The sequence below is a fragment of the Oncorhynchus keta genome, chromosome 17 (assembly GCF_023373465.1).
Source record: "Oncorhynchus keta strain PuntledgeMale-10-30-2019 chromosome 17, Oket_V2, whole genome shotgun sequence".
Taxonomy (NCBI): domain Eukaryota; kingdom Metazoa; phylum Chordata; class Actinopteri; order Salmoniformes; family Salmonidae; genus Oncorhynchus; species Oncorhynchus keta.
Genome location: NC_068437.1, coordinates 58,047,675 through 58,067,089, shown reverse-complemented (window position 1 = coordinate 58,067,089; position 19,415 = coordinate 58,047,675). Strand labels below are relative to the sequence as shown.

General features: G+C 46.9%; 1 protein-coding gene across 1 annotated transcript in view; it reads left to right on the top strand.

Moving 5' to 3' along the window:
- LOC118378909 (anoctamin-3-like) overlaps window positions 1-19,415 on the top strand; it is a 120,712-nt gene that overhangs the window by 49,573 nt on the left and 51,724 nt on the right. The window contains exons 13-16 of the mRNA XM_052467048.1: window positions 5,657-5,717; window positions 8,187-8,269; window positions 10,172-10,312; window positions 12,644-12,808. Of these exons, the coding sequence (XP_052323008.1) occupies window positions 5,657-5,717; window positions 8,187-8,269; window positions 10,172-10,312; window positions 12,644-12,808 (450 nt within the window). The remainder of the gene's footprint in view (window positions 1-5,656; window positions 5,718-8,186; window positions 8,270-10,171; window positions 10,313-12,643; window positions 12,809-19,415) is intronic.

The following is a 19,415-nucleotide window of genomic DNA, read 5'->3' as shown; positions in this document are numbered from 1 at the left end:
AGGAGATATAGACTAGTGTCCTATCCAGGGGGGAGTACTGAGGAGATATAGACTAGTGTCCTATCCAGGGGTGTACTGAGGAGATATAGACTAGTGTCCTATCCAGGGGGGAGTACTGAGGAGATATAGACTAGTGTCCTATCCAGGGGGGTGTACTGAGGAGATAAACTAGTGCCCTGTCCAGGGGTGTACTGAGGAGATATAGACTAGTGTCCTATCCAGGGGTGTACTGAGGAGATATAGACTAGTGTCCTATCCAGGGGGTGTACTGAGGAGATAAACTAGTGCCCTGTCCAGGGGGTGTACTGGGGAGATATAGACTAGTGTCCTATCCAGGGGGTGTACTGAGGAGATATAGACTAGTGTCCTATCCAGGGGGTGTACTGAGGAGATATAGACTAGTGTCCTATCCAGGGGGTGTACTGAGGAGATAAACTAGTGCCCTGTCCAGGGGGGTGTACTGAGGAGATAAACTAGTGCCCTGTCCAGGGGGTGTACTGAGGAGATAGACTAGTGCCCTGTCCAGGGGTGTACTGAGGAGATAGACTAGTGCCCTGTCCAGGGGTGTACTGAGGAGATAGACTAGTGCCCTGTCCAGGGGTGTACTGAGGAGATAGACTAGTGCCCTGTCCAGGGGTGTACTGAGGAGATAGACTAGTGTCCTGCCCAGGGGGTGTACTGAGGAGATAGGCTAGTGCCCTGTCCAGGGGGGTGTACTGAGGAGATAGACTAGTGTCCTGTCCAGGGGTGTACTAAGGAGATATAGACTAGTGTCCTGTCCAGGGGGTGTACTGAGGAGATATAGACTAGTGTCCTATCCAGGGGGAGTACTGAGGAGATATAGACTAGTGTCCTATCCAGGGGTGTACTGAGGAGATATAGACTAGTGTCCTATCCAGGGGGTGTACTGAGAAGATATAGACTAGTGTCCTATCCAGGGGGAGTACTGAGGAGATATAGACTAGTGTCCTATCCAGGGGTGTACTGAGGAGATATAGACTAGTGTCCTATCCAGGGGGTGTACTGAGGAGATAAACTAGTGCCCTGTCCAGGGGGTGTACTGAGGAGATATAGACTAGTGTCCTATCCAGGGGGTGTACTGAGGAGATATAGACTAGTGTCCTATCCAGGGGTGTACTGAGGAGATAAACTAGTGCCCTGTCCAGGGGGGTGTACTGAGGAGATATAGACTAGTGTCCTATCCAGGGGGTGTACTGAGGAGATATAGACTAGTGTCCTATCCAGGGGGTGTACTGAGGAGATATAGACTAGTGCCCTGTCCAGGGGGGTGTACTGAGAAGATATAGACTAGTGTCCTATCCAGGGGGTGTACTGAGGAGATATAGACTAGTGTCCTATCCAGGGGGTGTACTGAGGAGATATAGACTAGTGTCCTATCCAGGGGGTGTACTGAGGAGATATAGACTAGTGTCCTATCCAGGGGGGTGTACTGAGGAGATATAGACTAGTGCCCTGTCCAGGGGGTGTACTGAGGAGATAGACTAGTGTCCTATCCAGGGGGTGTACTGAGGAGATATAGACTAGTGTCCTATCCAGGGGGTGTACTGAGGAGATATAGACTAGTGCCCTGTCCAGGGGGGTGTACTGAGAAGATATAGACTAGTGTCCTATCCAGGGGGTGTACTGAGGAGATATAGACTAGTGTCCTATCCAAGGGGGTGTACTGAGGAGATAAACTAGTGCCTGTCCAGGGGGTGTACTGAGGAGATAGACTAGTGTCCTATCCAGGGGGTGTACTGAGGAGATATAGACTAGTGTCCTATCCAGGGGGTGTACTGAGGAGATATAGACTAGTGTCCTATCCAGGGGGTGTACTGAGAAGATATAGACTAGTGTCCTATCCAGGGGGTGTACTGAGGAGATATAGACTAGTGTCCTGTCCAGGGGGTGTACTGAGGAGAGATAGACTAGTGTCCTATCCAGGGGGGTGTACTGAGGAGCTATAGACTAGTGTCCTATCCAGGGGGTGTACTGAGGAGATATAGACTAGTGCCCTGTCCAGGGGGGTGTACTGAGGAGATAGACTAGTGTCCTATCCAGGGGGTGTACTGAGGAGATAGACTAGTGTCCTATCCAGGGGGTGTACTGAGGAGATAGACTAGTGCCCTGTCCAGGGGTGTACTGAGGAGATAGACTGGTGTCCTATCCAGGGGTGTACTGAGGAGATAGACTAGTGCCCTGTCCAGGGGTGTACTGAGGAGATAGACTAGTGCCCTGTCCAGGGGTGTACTGAGGAGATAGACTAGTGTCCTATCCAGGGGGTGTACTGAGGAGATAGACTAGTGTCCTATCCAGGGGGTGTACTGAGGAGATAGACTAGTGCCCTGTCCAGGGGTGTACTGAGGAGATAGACTAGTGCCCTGTCCAGGGGTGTACTGAGGAGATAGACTAGTGCCCTGTCCAGGGGTGTACTGAGGAGACAGACTAGTGCCCTGTCCAGGGGGTGTACTGAGGAGATATAGACTAGTGCCCTGTCCAGGGGGTGTACTGAGGAGATATAGACTAGTGTCCTGTCCAGGGGGTGTACTGAGGAGAGATAGACTAGTGTCCTATCCAGGGGGGTGTACTGAGGAGATATAGACTAGTGTCCTGTCCAGGGGGAGTACTGAGGAGATATAGACTAGTGTCCTGTCCAGGGGGGTGTACTGAGGAGATATAGACTAGTGTCCTTTCCAGGGGGGAGTACTGAGGAGATATAGACTAGTGTCCTATCCAGGGGGGTGTACTGAGGAGATATAGACTAGTGTCCTATCCAGGGGGTACTGAGGAGATATAGACTAGTGTCCTATCCAGGGGGTGTACTGAGGAGATAAACTAGTGCCCTGTCCAGGGGGTGTACTGAGGAGATATAGACTAGTGTCCTATCCAGGGGGTGTACTGAGGAGATATAGACTAGTGTCCTATCCAGGGGGTGTACTGAGGAGATAGACTAGTGCCCTGTCCAGGGGGGTACTGAGGAGATATAGACTAGTGTCCTATCCAGGGGTGTACTGAGGAGATAGACTAGTGCCCTGTCCAGGGGTGTACTGAGGAGATAGACTAGTGCCCTGTCCAGGGGTGTACTGAGGAGATAGACTAGTGCCCTGTCCAGGGGGGTACTGAGGAGATATAGACTAGTGTCCTATCCAGGGGGTGTACTGAGGAGATAGACTAGTGCCCTGTCCAGGGGTGTACTGAGGAGATAGACTAGTGCCCTGTCCAGGGGTGTACTGAGGAGATAGACTAGTGCCCTGTCCAGGGGGTGTACTGAGGAGATAGACTAGTGTCCTATCCAGGGGGGAGTACTGAGGAGATATAGACTAGTGTCCTATCCAGGGGTGTACTGAGGAGATATAGACTAGTGTCCTATCCAGGGGGTGTACTGAGGAGATAAACTGAGGAGATATAGACTGTCCAGGGGGTGTACTGAGGAGATATAGACTAGTGTCCTATCCAGGGAGGTGTACTGAGGAGATATACTAGTGTCCTATCCAGGGGTGTACTGAGGAGATATAGACTAGTGTCCTATCCAGGGGGTGTACTGAGGAGATATAGACTAGTGTCCTATCCAGGGGGTGTACTGAGGAGATATAGACTAGTGTCCTATCCAGGGGTGTACTGAGGAGATAAACTGAGTGCCCTGTCCAGGGGGTGTACTGAGGAGATATAGACTAGTGTCCTATCCAGGGGGAGTACTGAGGAGATATAGACTAGTGTCCTGTCCAGGGGGTGTACTGAGGAGATATAGACTAGTGCCCTGTCCAGGGGGGTACTGAGGAGATATAGACTAGTGTCCTATCCAGGGGGGTACTGAGGAGATATAGACTAGTGTCCTATCCAGGGGTGTACTGAGGAGATATAGACTAGTGTCCTGTCCAGGGGGTGTACTGAGGAGATATAGACTAGTGTCCTATCCAGGGGGTGTACTGAGGAGATATAGACTAGTGTCCTATCCAGGGGTGTACTGAGGAGATATAGACTAGTGTCCTATCCAGGGGTGTACTGAGGAGATAGACTAGTGTCCTGCCCAGGGGGTGTACTGAGGAGATATAGACTAGTGTCCTATCCAGGGGGTGTACTGAGGAGATAAACTAGTGCCCTGACCAGGGGGTGTACTGAGGAGATATAGACTAGTGTCCTATCCAGGGGGTGTACTGAGGAGATATAGACTAGTGTCCTATCCAGGGGGAGTACTGAGGAGATATAGACTAGTGTCCTATCCAGGGGGTGTACTGAGGAGATATAGACTAGTGTCCTATCCAGGGGTGTACTGAGGAGATATACTAGTGCCCTGTCCAGGGGGTGTACTGAGGAGATATAGACTAGTGTCCTGTCCAGGGGGTGTACTGAGGAGATAGACTAGTGCCCTGTCCAGGGGGTGTACTGAGGAGATAGACTAGTGCCCTGTCCAGGGGGTGTACTGAGGAGATAGACTAGTGCCCTGTCCAGGGGGTGTACTGAGGAGATAGACTAGTGCCCTGTCCAGGGGGTGTACTGAGGAGATATAGACTAGTGCCCTGTCCAGGGGGTGTACTGAGGAGATAGACTAGTGCCCTGTCCAGGGGGGAGTACTGAGGAGATATAGACTAGTGTCCTATCCAGGGGGTGTACTGAGGAGATATAGACTAGTGCCCTGTCCAGGGGTGTACTGAGGAGATATAGACTAGTGTCCTATCCAGGGGGGAGTACTGAGGAGATATAGACTAGTGTCCTATCCAGGGGGTGTACTGAGGAGATATAGACTAGTGTCCTATCCAGGGGGGTGTACTGAGGAGATATAGACTAGTGTCCTATCCAGGGGGGAGTACTGAGGAGATATAGACTAGTGTCCTATCCAGGGGGGAGTACTGAGGAGATATAGACTAGTGTCCTATCCAGGGGGGAGTACTGAGGAGATATAGACTAGTGTCCTATCCAGGGGGTGCAGGCCTACTTGTACATCAAGCTTCCTCAATCTACAGAAACGGGAGATAAGCTCCTATGAGCCTTTCCAGTATGTGCCAGGCTACTTTTTATTTTATTTTTTTTACCTTTATTTAACCAGGCAAGTCAGTTAAGAACATATTCTTATTTTCAATGACGGCCTAGGAACAGGGGGTTAACTGCCTGTTCAGGGGCAGAACGACAGATTTGTACCTTGTCAGCTCGGGGGTTTGAACTCGCAACCTTCCGGTTACTAGTCCAACGCTCTAACCACTAGGCTACGCTGCCGCTCATGCAGCCCTGGTTTGAATCCAGGCCGTACAACAACCGGCCGTGGGGTGGTGCACGTCTGGGTTGACCCAACGTCGTCTGGATTTGGCCAGTGCAGGCCGTCATTTGTAAATAAGAATACGTTCTTGCCTAGTTAAATAAAGGTTAAATAAAAAAAAATACACCTTTTTTATGGCAGGTCATACATCTACTAAACCTTCCAGTCGTGAAAGCTCAGCAGTGCCACTTGGGAGCCCAATGGGCTGTGGATATATTTCCAGGCAAATGGGAAGTGGGCTGAACTGGTTGAAAGGACATCATCATCATCATCATCATTACAACCAGTTTTGCCTGCTGGGATGTCATCGACGTTTGTCATGGTGCCTCGTTCCAGCAGGTAGTGACAGGTATTGATTCCAACCCAAGGGAATTGTTTATTTACCTCTTGTGTCTGTTTCTGCAGGTGACCCATCTCTTTGACAATGGAGGAACTGTGTTCTTTGCTATCTTCATGGCTATATGGGGTAAAGACATCTCTCTCTCTCTCTCTCTCTTTCTCTTTCTCTCTCTCTGTTTCTCTCTCTGTTTCTCTCTCTCTCTCTCTCTCTCTCTCTCTCTCTCTCTCTCTCTCTCTCTCTCTTCTCTCTCTCTCTTTCTCTCTCTCTTTCTCTCTCTCTCTCTCTCTCTCTCTTTTTCTCTCTCTCTCTTTCTCTCTCTCTTTCTCTCTGTCTCTGGTATTCATGTTTGATACCATTCCATTCACTCCATTCCAGCCATTATTATGAGTAAAATAAAGAACAGAGTAGCAGCTGTGTGTGTGTGTGTGTGTGTGTGTGTGTGTGTGTGTGTGTGTGTGTGTGTGTGTGTGTGTGTGTGTGTGTGTGTGTGTGTGTGTGTGTGTGTGTGTGTGTGTGTGTGTGTGTGTGTGTGTGTGTGTGTGTGTGTGTGTGTGTGTGTGTGTGTCTCGTGTCTCGGTATGAATTTTTTGGCCTTCCTCTGACACCGCCTGATATAGAGGTCCTTGATGGCAGGAGCTGGGCCCCAGTGATGTACTGGGCTGTCCGCACCACCCTCTGTAGCATTTTGCGGTCAAGAGTGAGATCACAACGTCATCTGGAAAAAACTGGGTCTTTCTCTCAATTGCATGTTCCAATGGCCCAAGAGATTTGGTTATTTTCAATCATTTGTGGGCAAACACACAAAACCATTTACGGTGACACAACTGTAGCCAGCAGGTACATTTAATATATTTATATCTGAGCTCAACTGATAGTTTTAGAGCTGCACATAGCTCTGAAAAAAGAATGAACTTCTTCACCTAAAAATCAAGACAATAACCAGAGAGCCAGATACATACTGTAGAAAGAAAAACTGTGTCATGACTTTGCCCTGTTGGGGAGGTTTATGACCCCATAAATTCCTTTCCCCCTTTCCTCTCTTTACTCTACAAATGTGACTCTTGGAAAGCCCCTTGTTTAACATAGAGAGAGTCTGGTAACATCAAAAGGGTGGGGAACGGAACCATATTTCGGTAATCCAACCAGTTGAAAATATGCGTTGGTACTTAATGAATATGATGTCAGATCAGTTGTCGTCTGAGACATTACTACTGATGATAGGATGACATAAACTGTATCTTGGAAAGTCTACACATTCTAGTTATCAGATTCACATGGAATTGTTGCGCAATTGAAATGTTTTAATATGAAACTATTTGTGAAAAGATTCAATGTAATTTTAGCTTCTAAATGAGAGAATTGTTTTGCATGACATATATACTTGATACATCAAGTAAGTTAGTAAGTTATGTCAAGAATCCAGTGTGTAAATAAATATATGATGAGCGTTTGGAGTCCTTCTGTAGCACAGTTGGTAGAGCATGACGCTTGTAACGCCAGGGTAGTGGGTTCGATTCCCGGGACCACCCATACGTAGAATGTATGCACACATGACTGTAAGTCGCTTTGGATAAAAGCGTCTGCTAGATGGCATATACTATACATATACTATATACTAAAATAAGCCCTCAATACAACAGGTTGTTCTGCTGTCTACCTTGTTGTATTTCATTTGATTTAAACAGTGTAAATACACTCGTGGAAATATTATGATGTGCAGTGTATGTGCAGTGTATGTGCAGTGTATGTGTATGTGTATGTGTATGTGCATGTGTATGTGCATGTGTATGTGTATGTGTATGTGTATGTGTAGTGTAGGTCTAGGTGTAGTGTAGGTGTAGTATAGGTGTAGGTGTAGTGTAGGTGTAGTGTAGGTGTAGTGTAGGTGTAGTGTAGGTGTAGTGTAGGTGTAGTGTAGGTGTAGTGTAGGTGTAGGTGTAGTCTAGGTGTAGTGTAGGTGTAGTGTAGGTCTAGGTGTAGTGTAGGTGTAGGTGTAGGTCTAGGTGTAGTGTAGGTCTAGGTGTAGTGTAGGTGTAGTGTAGGTGTAGTGTAGGTGTGTAGACGAGGTGAAAGAGCCCAGACATCTAAAGCTTGTTTTCCCCCGTCTACTCTCTCTCTTTAAACAGAAGTGGGTCAAGCTCCATTCAAGTTGAATCTTGCTGCACATTAAAAATACATTTGAATCACTCTTTGAAGTCACCATGTTCTCACGTGTATCTAATGTTTCTGAGTTTAGGGAATGTGTCGTAGAGATATTTCCCCTTTGAGAATTCAAATTTCAATGTGGACCCGCCCACAATTGTCAAAGATATTGCCTTTAAGTACCCCCCCCCAAGAGACATCAGGCACCCCCAAGAGACATCAGACATCGTTCCACTCCTTACCAATCGTCATGCCAAACATGACATGTCACAGAGTACAAGGAGTAGAATATTAGCAAAACAGGTTCAGGTATTTCAGGCTACTGGAATGAATCACTAAAGTAATTCCTTGAAGGTTGATCGATCCCTCCTCCGTGTTCCGTGTTCCGTGTTCTATTGGAATGTTGTCCCTGTCCTCCGTGTTCCGTGTTCTATTGGAATGTTGTCCCTGTAGCCACGGTGTTCCTGGAGTTCTGGAAGAGGAGGAGGGCGGAGCTGACTTATGACTGGGACCTCATCGACTGGGAGGAGGAAGAGGTTGGTTGGTCCAGACAGATGTATCTGTTTGTTTTTTTCATATGAAATAATGTCAGAGACATCTACATCTACAGTGCCTACGCGAAAGTATTCGGCCCCCTTGAACTTTGCGACCTTTTGCCACATTTCAGGCTTCAAACATAAAGATATAAAACTGTATTTTTTTTTGTGAAGAATCAACAACAAGTGGGACACAATCATGAAGTGGAACGACATTTATTGGATATTTCAAACTTTTTTAACAAATCAAAAACTGAAAAATTGGGCGTGCAAAATTATTCAGCCCCTTTACTTTCAGTGCAGCAAACTCTCTCCAGAAGTTCAGTGAGGATTTCTGAATGATCCAATGTTGACCTAAATGACTAATGATGATAAATACAATCCACCTGTGTGTAATCAAGTCTCCGTATAAATGCACCTGCACTGTGATAGTCTCAGAGGTCCGTTAAAAGCGCAGAGAGCATCATGAAGAACAAGGAACACACCAGGCAGGTCCTAGATACTGTTGTGAAGAAGTTTAAAGCCGGATTTGGATACAAAAAGATTTCCCAAGCTTTAAACATCCCAAGGAGCACTGTGCAAGCGATAATATTGAAATGGAAGGAGTATCAGACCACTGAAAATCTACCAAGACCTGGCCGTCCCTCTAAACTTTCAGCTCATACAAGGAGAAGACTGATCAGAGATGCAGCCAAGAGGCCCATGATCACTCTGGATGAACTGCAGAGATCTACAGCTGAGGTGGGAGACTCTGTCCATAGGACAACAATCAGTCGTATATTGCACAAATCTGGCCTTTATGGAAGAGTGGCAAGAAGAAAGCCATTTCTTAAAGATATCCATAAAAAGTGTTGTTTAAAGTTTGCCACAAGCCACCTGGGAGACACACCAAACATGTGGAAGAAGGTGCTCTGGTCAGATGAAACCAAAATGTAACTTTTTGGCAACAATGCAAAACGTTATGTTTGGCGTAAAAAAACACAGCTCATCACCCTGAACACACCATCCCCACTGTCAAACATGGTGGTGGCAGCATCATGGTTTGGGCCTGCTTTTCTTCAGCAGGGACAGGGAAGATGTTTCAAATTGATGGGAAGATGGATGGAGCCAAATACAGGACCATTCTGGAAGAAAACCTGATGGAGTCTGCAAAGACCTGAGACTGGGACGGAGATTTGTCTTCCAACAAGACAATGATCCAAAACATAAAGCAAAATCTACAATGGAATGGTTCAAAAATAAACATATCCAGGTGTTAGAATGGCCAAGTCAAAGTCCAGACCTGAATCCAATCGAGAATCTGTGGAAAGAACTGAAAACTGCTGTTCACAAATGCTCTCCATCCAACCTCACTGAGCTCGAGCTGTTTTGCAAGGAGGAATGGGAAAAAATGTCAGTCTCTCGATGTGCAAAACTGATAGAGACATACCCCAAGCGACTTACAGCTGTAATCGCAGCAAAAGGTGGCGCTACAAAGTATTAACTTAAGGGGGCTGAATAATTTTGCACGCCCAATTTTTCAGTTTTTGATTTGTTAAAAAAGTTTGAAATATCCAATAAATGTCGTTCCACTTCATGATTGTGTCCCACTTGTTGTTGATTCTTCACAAAAAAATACAGTTTTATATCTTTATGTTTGAATCCTGAAATGTGGCAAAAGGTCGCAAAGTTCAAGGGGGCCGAATACTTTCGCAGGGCACCGTATGTACACTAGTGTTCAATCATTTCTCATTCAGCAACATCTGGTTATTTGATATGATTTCACATCATATTCAACTATTTCAATGTTTCTTATGATACAGTTGAGCATTGTGTGGATGGGAGGTATCTCTTGATTGGTTTCAGTCAGAAATATCAGAGTAATTGAAATGATACACTGCAGTGTATGTGTGTTTGTCCCAGGAGAATCTGCGGCCCCAGTTCGAAGCCAAGTACTCCAGGTTAGAGAGAGTAAACCATATCTCTGGCAAGCCAGAGCCCTTCCAGCCCTTCACTGACAAACTCAGCAGACTCATGATCTCTGTGTCTGGCATCTTCTTCATGGTAAGACCTTGTCATCACATGAGTTATCAGGCTGTACTGTGGATCTGTGTCTTTCTGTTTGTGTCTGGGATCTACTTCACACACAGGTAAGACCTTGTCATCACATGAGTTATCAGGCTGTACTGTGGATCTGTCCTCAATGTGTACATACTGTAAGGGTTTGGGGTCAATTCCATTTCAATTCAGTACATTCCAGAAGTACACTGAAGTGTTTTATTTGAAAATCGAATTGGAATTGGAATTTCGGTTTACATTCTAAATTGACTGAATTGAAAAAGAACTGCCTCCCCCAAAACCCTGGAACACCGTTTTCTAACTACTAGAGTGATGAGCTTTCTAGCAGCCTACTACCACCCCCTGGTGGAGGGAACCCATCAATACAACAGCCACTCCTTGGAAACAGTGACTCTGTTGTGATGTGTGTATTGTTGCTCATCTACTCAACTGCAATAGGACGTGTCAAGAGTCTGTGAAATGTAACAGTGAGTCATTGTTTAACAATGCTCCACAGAGTCTAGACATTTGTAAACACACGTTCCCAGACCCAGACAGGATGTATCTTCCCCAAAACTAACACATTCCCAGACCCAGACAGGATGTACTACCCCCAAAACTAACACGTTCCCAGGCAGGATGTACTACCCCCAAAACTAACACGTTCCCAGACCCAGACAGGATGTACTACCCCCAAAACTAACACATTCCCAGACTCAGACAGGATGTACTACCCCCAAAACTAACACGTTCCCAGACCCAGACAGGATGTACTACCCCCAAAACTAACACGTTCCCAGACCCAGACAGGATGTACTACCCCCAAAACTAACTCGTTCCCAGACCCAGACAAGATGTACTACCCCCAAAACTAACACGTTCCCAGACCCAGACAGGATGTACTACCCCCAAAACTAACACGTTCCCAGACCCAGACAGGATGTACTACCCCCAAAACTAACACGTTCCCAGACCCAGACAGGATGTATTTTCCCCAAAACGAACACGTTCCCAGACCCAGACAGGATGTACTACCCCCAAAACTAACACGTTCCCAGACCCAGACAGGATGTATTTTCCCCAAAACTAACTCGTTCCCAGACCCAGACAGGATGTACTACCCCCAAAACTAACTCGTTCCCAGACCCAGACAGGATGTACTACCCCCAAAACTAACACGTTCCCAGACCCAGACAGGATGTACTACCCCCAAAACTAACACGTTCCCAGACCCAGACAGGATGTACTACCCCCAATACTAACATGTTCCTAGACCCAGACAGGATGTACTACCCCCAAAACTAACACGTTCCCAGACCCAGACAGGATGTACTATCCCCAAAACTAACACGTTCCCAGACCCAGACAGGATGTACTACCCCCAAAACTAACACGTTCCCAGACCCAGACAGGATGTACTACCCCCAAAACTAACACGTTCCCTAACTCAGACAGGATGTACTACCCCCAAAACTAACTCGTTCCCAGACCCAGACAGGATGTACTACCCCCAAAACTAACACGTTCCCAGACCCAGACAGGATGTACTATCCCCAAAACGAACACGTTCCCAGACCCAGACAGGATGTACTACCCCCAAAACTAACACGTTCCCAGACCCAGACAGGATGTACTACCCCCAAAACTAACACGTTCCCAGACCCAGACAGGATGTACTACCCCCAAAACTAACACGTTCCCAGACCCAGACAGGATGTACTACCCCCAAAACTAACACGTTCCCAGACCCAGACAGGATGTACTACCCCCAAAACTAACACGTTCCCAGACCCAGACAGATGTACTACCCCAAAACTAACACGTTCCCAGACCCAGACAGGATGTACTACCCCCAAAACTAACACGTTCCCAGACCCAGACAGGATGTACTATCCCCAAAACTAACACGTTCCCAGACCCAGACAGGATGTACTACCCCCAAAACTAACACGTTCCCAGACCCAGACAGGATGTACTACCCCCAAAACTAACACGTTCCCAGACCCAGACAGGATGTACTACCCCCAAAACTAACACGTTCCCAGACCCAGACAGGATGTACTACCCCCAAAACTAACACGTTCCCAGACCCAGACAGGATGTACTACCCCCAAAACTAACACGTTCCCAGACCCAGACAGGATGTATTATCCCCAAAACTGACAGCTTCATAAGTAGTCATGTTCTGCTGTATATTTCTTGTCTCTCTCCCCTTCCACTTTCTATCTGTGTGTGTATCTGTGTGTGTATCTGTGTATCTGTGTGTGTATCTGTTTGTGTATCTGTGTGTGTATCTGTGTATCTGTGTGTGTGGTTATATGTTTGTCTCCTCTCCAGATTTCTCTGGTCCTGACAGCTGTGTTTGCTGTGGTGGTGTTCCGACTGATTGCCATGGAGAAGTTTGCATCGATCGACTGGGAGTTTGTCAAGAAGAACTGGCAGTTTGCCACCTCTGGAACGGGAGTCTGTATCAACTTCATGATCATCATGTCTCTCAATGTGGTGGGTTCTGGCCCTATAACCCTCTGGCACCAGAGTCTATATCAACTTCATGATCCTCATGTCTCATTGTGGTGGATTCTGACCCTATAACCCTCTGGCACCAGAGTCTATATCAACTTCATGATCATCATGTCTCATTGTGGTGGATTCTGACCCTATAACCCTCTGGCACCAGAGTCTATATCAACTTCATGATCATCATGTCTCATTGTGGTGGATTCTGACCCTATAACCCTCTGGCACCAGAGTGTGTATCAACTTCATGATCCTCATGTCTCATTGTGGTGGATTCTGACCCTATAACCCTCTAGCACCAGAGTGTGTATCAACTTCATGATCCTCATGTCTCATTGTGGTGGATTCTGACCCTATAACCCTCTGGCACCAGAGTCTGTATCAACTTCATGATCATCATGTCTCATTGTGGTGGATTCTGACCCTATAACCCTCTGGCACCAGAGTCTATATCAACTTCATGATCCTCATGTCTCTCAATGTGATGGATTCTGACCCTATAACCCTCTGGCACCAGAGTCCATATCAACTTCATGATCCTCATGTCTCTCAATGTGATGGATGTCTTACCAAACTGTTATGCCATGCCACCTCATCCACAGTCGTACAGGATATTGTTGTGTATTGATCCACTGGATAATGTTGCATATTGATCTACAAGATAATGTTGCATATTGATCCACAGCCAAATTGTAACTTTCTGATCTCCATGAGGAGGTAGGCGAATAATTACAATTTTGCAGATTAACACTGGAGTGATAAATGATCAGATGGTCATGTACAGGTAGAGATATTGGTGTGCAAAAGAGCAGAAAAGTAAATAAATAAAAACAGTATGGGGATGAGGTAGGTAAAAATGGGTGGGCTATTTACCGATAGACTATGTACAGCTGCAGCGATCGGTTAGCTGCTCAGATATTGAGGGAGATAAAAGTCTCCAACTTCAGCAATATTTGCAATTCATTCCAGTCACAGGCAGCGGAGAACTGGAAGGAAAGGCGGCCAAATGAGATGTTGGCTTTAGGGATGATCAGTGAGATACACCTGCTGGAGCGCGTGCTACGGATGGGTGTTAACATCGTGAACTGAGATAAGGCGGAGCTTTACCTAGCATGGACTTGTAGCTGACCTGGAGCCAGTGGGTCTGGCGACGAATATGTAGCGAGGGCCAGTCGACTAGAGCATACAGGTCGCAGTGGTGGGTGGTATAAGGTGCTTTAGTGACAAAACGGATGGCACTGTGATAAACTGCATCCAGTTTGCTGAGTAGAATGTTGGAAGCAATTTTGTAGATGACATCGCCGAAGTCGAGGATCGGTAGGATAGTCAGTTTTACTAGGGTACGTTTGGCGGCGTGAGTGAAGGAGGCTTTGTTGGGGAATAGAAAGCCGACTCTAGATTTGATTTTCGATTGGAGATGTTTGATATGAGTCTGGAAGGAGAGTTTACAGTCTCGCCAGACACCTAGGTACTTATAGATGTCCACATATTCAAGGTCGGAACCATCCAGGGTGGTGATGCTAGTCGGGCATGCGGGTGCAGGCAGCGAACGGTTCAAAAGCATGCATTTTGGTTTTACTAGCGTTTAAGAGCAGTTGGAGGCCACGGAAGGAGTGTTGTATGGCATTGAAGCTCGTTTGGAGGTTAGATAGCACAGTGTCCAAGGACGGGCCGGAAGTATATAGAATGGTGTCGTCTGCGTAGAGGTGGATCAGGAAATTGCCCGCAGCAAGAGCAACATCATTGATATATACAGAGAAAAGAGTCGGCCCGAGGATTGAACCCTGTGGCACCCCCACAGAGACTGCCAGAGGACCGGACAGCATGCCCTCCGATTTGACACACTGAACTCTGTCTGCAAAGTAGTTGGTGAACCAGGCAAGGCAGTCATCCGAAAAACCGAGGCTACTGAGTCTGCCGATAAGAATATGATGATTGACAGAGTCGAAAGCCTTGGCAAGGTCGATGAAGACTGCTGCACAGTACTGTCTTTTATCGATGGCGGTTATGATATCATTTAGTACCTTGAGCGTGGCTGAGGTGCACCCGTGACCGGCTTGGAAACCAGATTGCACAGCGGAGAAGGTACAGTGGGATTCGAGATGGTCAGTGACCTGTTTGTTGACTTGGCTTTCGAAGACCTTAGATAGGCAGGGCAGGATGGATATAGGTCTGTAACAGTTTGGGTCCAGGGTGTCTCCCCCTTTGAAGAGGGGGATGACTGCGGTAGCTTTCCAATCCTTGGGGATCTCAGACGACATGAAAGAGAGGTTGAACAGGCTGGTAATAGGGGTTGCGACAATGGCGGCGGATAGTTTCAGAAATAGAGGGTCCAGATTGTCAAGCCCAGCTGATTTGTACGGGTCCAGGTTTTGCAGCTCTTTCAGAACATCTGCTATCTGGATTTGGGTAAAGGAGAACCTGGAGAGGCTTGGGCGAGTAGCTGCGGAGGGGGGGGCGGAGCTGTTGGCCGAGGTTGGAGTAGCCAGGCAGAAGGCATGGCCAGCCGTTGAGAAATGCTTGTTGAAGTTTTCGATAATCATGGGTTTATCGGTGGTGACCGTGTTACCTAGCCTCAGTGCAGTGGGCAGCTGGGAGGAGGTGCTCTTGTTCTCCATGGACTTCATAGTGTCCCAGAACTTTTTGGAGTTGGAGCTACAGGATGCAAACTTCTGCCTGAAGAAGCTGGCCTTAGCTTTCCTGACTGACTGCGTGTATTGGTTCCTGACTTCCCTGAACAGTTGCATATCGCGGGGACTATTCGATGCTATTGCAGTCCGCCACAGGATGTTTTTGTGCTGGTCGAGGGCAGTCAGGTCTGGAGTGAACCAAGGGCTATATCTGTTCTTAGTTCTGCATTTTTTGAACGGAGCATGCTTATCTAAAATGGTGAGGAAGTTACTTTTAAAGAATGACCAGGCATCCTCAACTGACGGGATGAGGTCAATGTCCTTCCAGGATACCCGGGCCAGGTCGATTAGAAAGGCCTGCTCACAGAAGTGTTTTAGGGAGCGTTTGACAGTGACGAGGGGTGGTCGTTTGACTGCGGCTCCGTAGCGGATACAGGCAATGAGGCAGTGATTGCTGAGCTCCTGGTTGAAGACAGCGGAGATGTATTTGGAGGGCCAGTTGGTCAGGATGACGACTATGAGGGTGCCCTTGTTTACAGATTTAGGGTTGTACCTGGTGGGTTCCTTGATGATTTGTGTGAGATTGAGGGCATCTAGCTTAGATGGTATCTGGGTGGGTATCTGTAATGTGATTGGTATCTGTGATGTGATGGTATCTGGGTGGGTATCTGTAATGTGATTGGTATCTAGGTGGGTATCTGGGTGGGTATCTGTAATGTGATGGTATCTGGGTGGGTATCTGTAATGTGATTGGTATCTGTGATGTGATGGTATCTGGGTGGGTATCTGTAATGTGATTGGTATCTAGGTGCGTATCTGGGTGGGTATCTGTAATGTGATTGGTATCTAGGTGGGTATCTGTAATGTGATGGTATCTGGGTGGGTATCTGTAATGTGATGGTATCTGGGTGGGTATCTGTAATGTGATGGTATCTGGGTGGGTATCTGTAATGTGATGATATCTGGGTGGGTATCTGGGTGGGTATCTGTAATGTGATGGTATCTGGGTGGGTATCTGTAATGTGATGGTATCTAGGTGGGTGTCTGGGTGGGTATCTGTAATGTGATGGTATCTGGGTGGGTATCTGTAATGTGATGGTATCTAGGTGGGTATCTGTAATGTGATGGTATCTGTAATGTGATGGTATCTAGGTGGGTGTCTGGGTGGGTATCTGTAATGTGATGGTATCTGGGTGGGTATCTGTAATGTGATGGTATCTAGGTGGGTGTCTGTAATGTGATGGTATCTAGGTGGGTATCTGGGTGGGTATCTGTAATGTGATGGTATCTGGGTGGGTATCTGTGATGTGATGGTATCTAGGTGGGTATCTGTGATGTGATGGTATCTGGGTGGGTATCTGTAATGTGATGGTATCTGGGTGGGTATCTGTAATGTGATGGTATCTGGGTGGGTATCTGTAATGTGATGGTATCTGGGTGGGTGTCTGTGATGTGATGGTATCTGGGTGGGTATCTGGGTGGGTATCTGTAATGTGATGGTATCTGGGTGGGTATCTGTAATGTGATGGTATCCGGGTGGGTATATGTAATGTGATGGTATCTGGGTGGGTATCTGGGTGGGTATCTGTAATCTGTGATTGGTATCTGTGATGTGATGGTATCTGGGTGGGTATCTGTAATGTGATTCGTATCTAGGTGGGTATCTGGGTGGGTATCTGTAATGTGATGGTATCTGGGTGGGTATCTGTAATGTGATGGTATCTGGGTGGGTATCTGTAATGTGATGGTATCTGGGTGGGTATCTGTAATGTGATGATATCTGGGTGGGCATCTGGGTGGGTATCTGTAATGTGATGGTATCTAGGTGGGTGTCTGGGTGGGTATCTGTAATGTGATGGTATCTGGGTGGGTATCTGTAATGTGATGGTATCTAGGTGGGTATCTGTAATGTGATGGTATCTGGGTGGGTATCTGTAATGTGATGGTATCTAGGTGGGTGTCTGGGTGGGTATCTGTAATGTGATGGTATCTGGGTGGGTATCTGTAATGTGATGGTATATAGGTGGGTGTCTGTAATGTGATGGTATCTGGGTGGGTATCTGTAATGTGATGGTATCTGGGTGGGTATCTGTGATGTGATGGTATCGGGGGTATCTGTAATGTGATGTGTATCTAGGTGGGTATCTGTGATGTGATGGTATCTGGGTGGGTATCTGGGTGGGTATCTGTAATGTGATGGTATCTGGGTGGGTATCTGTAATGTGATGGTATCTGTGATGTGATGGTATCTGGGTGGGTATCTGCAATGTGATGGTATCTAGGTGGGTGTCTGGGTGGGTATCTGTAATGTGATGGTATCTGTGTGGGTATCTGTAATGTGATGGTATCTAGGTGGGTATCTGGGTGGGTATCTGTAATGTGATGGTATCTGGGTGGGTATCTGTAATGTGATGGTATCTGGGTGGGTATCTGTAATGTGATGATATCTTGGTGGGTATCTGGGTGGGTATCTGTAATGTGATGATATCTGGGTGGGCATCTGGGTGGGTATCTGTAATGTGATGGTATATGTGATGGTATCTGGGTGGGTATCTGTAATGTGATGGTATCTAGGTGGGTGTCTGGGTGGGTATCTGTAATGTGATGGTATCTGGGTGGGTATCTGTAATGTGATGGTATCTGGGTGGGTGTCTGTGATGTGATGGTATCTGGGTGGGTATCTGGGTGGGTATCTGTAATGTGATGGTATCTGGGTGGGTATCTGTAATGTGATGGTATCCGGTGGGTATATGTAATGTGATGGTATCTAGGTGGGTATCTGGGTGGGTATCTGTAATGTGATGGTATCTGGGTGGGTATCTGTGATGTGATGGTATCTAGGTGGGTATCTGTGATGTGATGGTATCTGGGTGGGTATCTGTAATGTGATGGTATCTGGGTGGGTATCTGTAATGTGATGGTATCTGGGTGGGTATCTGTAATGTGATGGTATCTGGGTGGGTGTCTGTGATGTGATGGTATCTGGGTGGGTATCTGGGTGGGTATCTGTAATGTGATGGTATCTGGGTGGGTATCTGTAATGTGATGGTATCCGGGTGGGTATATGTAATGTGATGGTATCTGGGTGGGTATCTGGGTGGGTATCTGTAATGTGATTGGTATCTGTGATGTGATGGTATCTGGGTGGGTATCTGTAATGTGATTCGTATCTAGGTGGGTATCTGGGTGGGTATCTGTAATGTGATGGTATCTGGGTGGGTATCTGTAATGTGATGGTATCTGGGTGGGTATCTGTAATGTGATGGTATCTGGGTGGGTATCTGTAATGTGATGATATCTGGGTGGGCATCTGGGTGGGTATCTGTAATGTGATGGTATCTAGGTGGGTGTCTGGGTGGGTATCTGTAATGTGATGGTATCTGGGTGGGTATCTGTAATGTGATGGTATCTAGGTGGGTATCTGTAATGTGATGGTATCTGGGTGGGTATCTGTAATGTGATGGTATCTAGGTGGGTGTCTGGGTGGGTATCTGTAATGTGATGGTATCTGGGTGGGTATCTGTAATGTGATGGTATATAGGTGGGTGTCTGTAATGTGATGGTATCTGGGTGGGTATCTGTAATGTGATGGTATCTGGGTGGGTATCTGTGATGTGATGGTATCGGGGGGTATCTGTAATGTGATGTGTATCTAGGTGGGTATCTGTGATGTGATGGTATCTGGGTGGGTATCTGGGTGGGTATCTGTAATGTGATGGTATCTGGGTGGGTATCTGTAATGTGATGGTATCTGTGATGTGATGGTATCTGGGTGGGTATCTGCAATGTGATGGTATCTAGGTGGGTGTCTGGGTGGGTATCTGTAATGTGATGGTATCTGTGTGGGTATCTGTAATGTGATGGTATCTAGGTGGGTATCTGGGTGGGTATCTGTAATGTGATGGTATCTGGGTGGGTATCTGTAATGTGATGGTATCTGGGTGGGTATCTGTAATGTGATG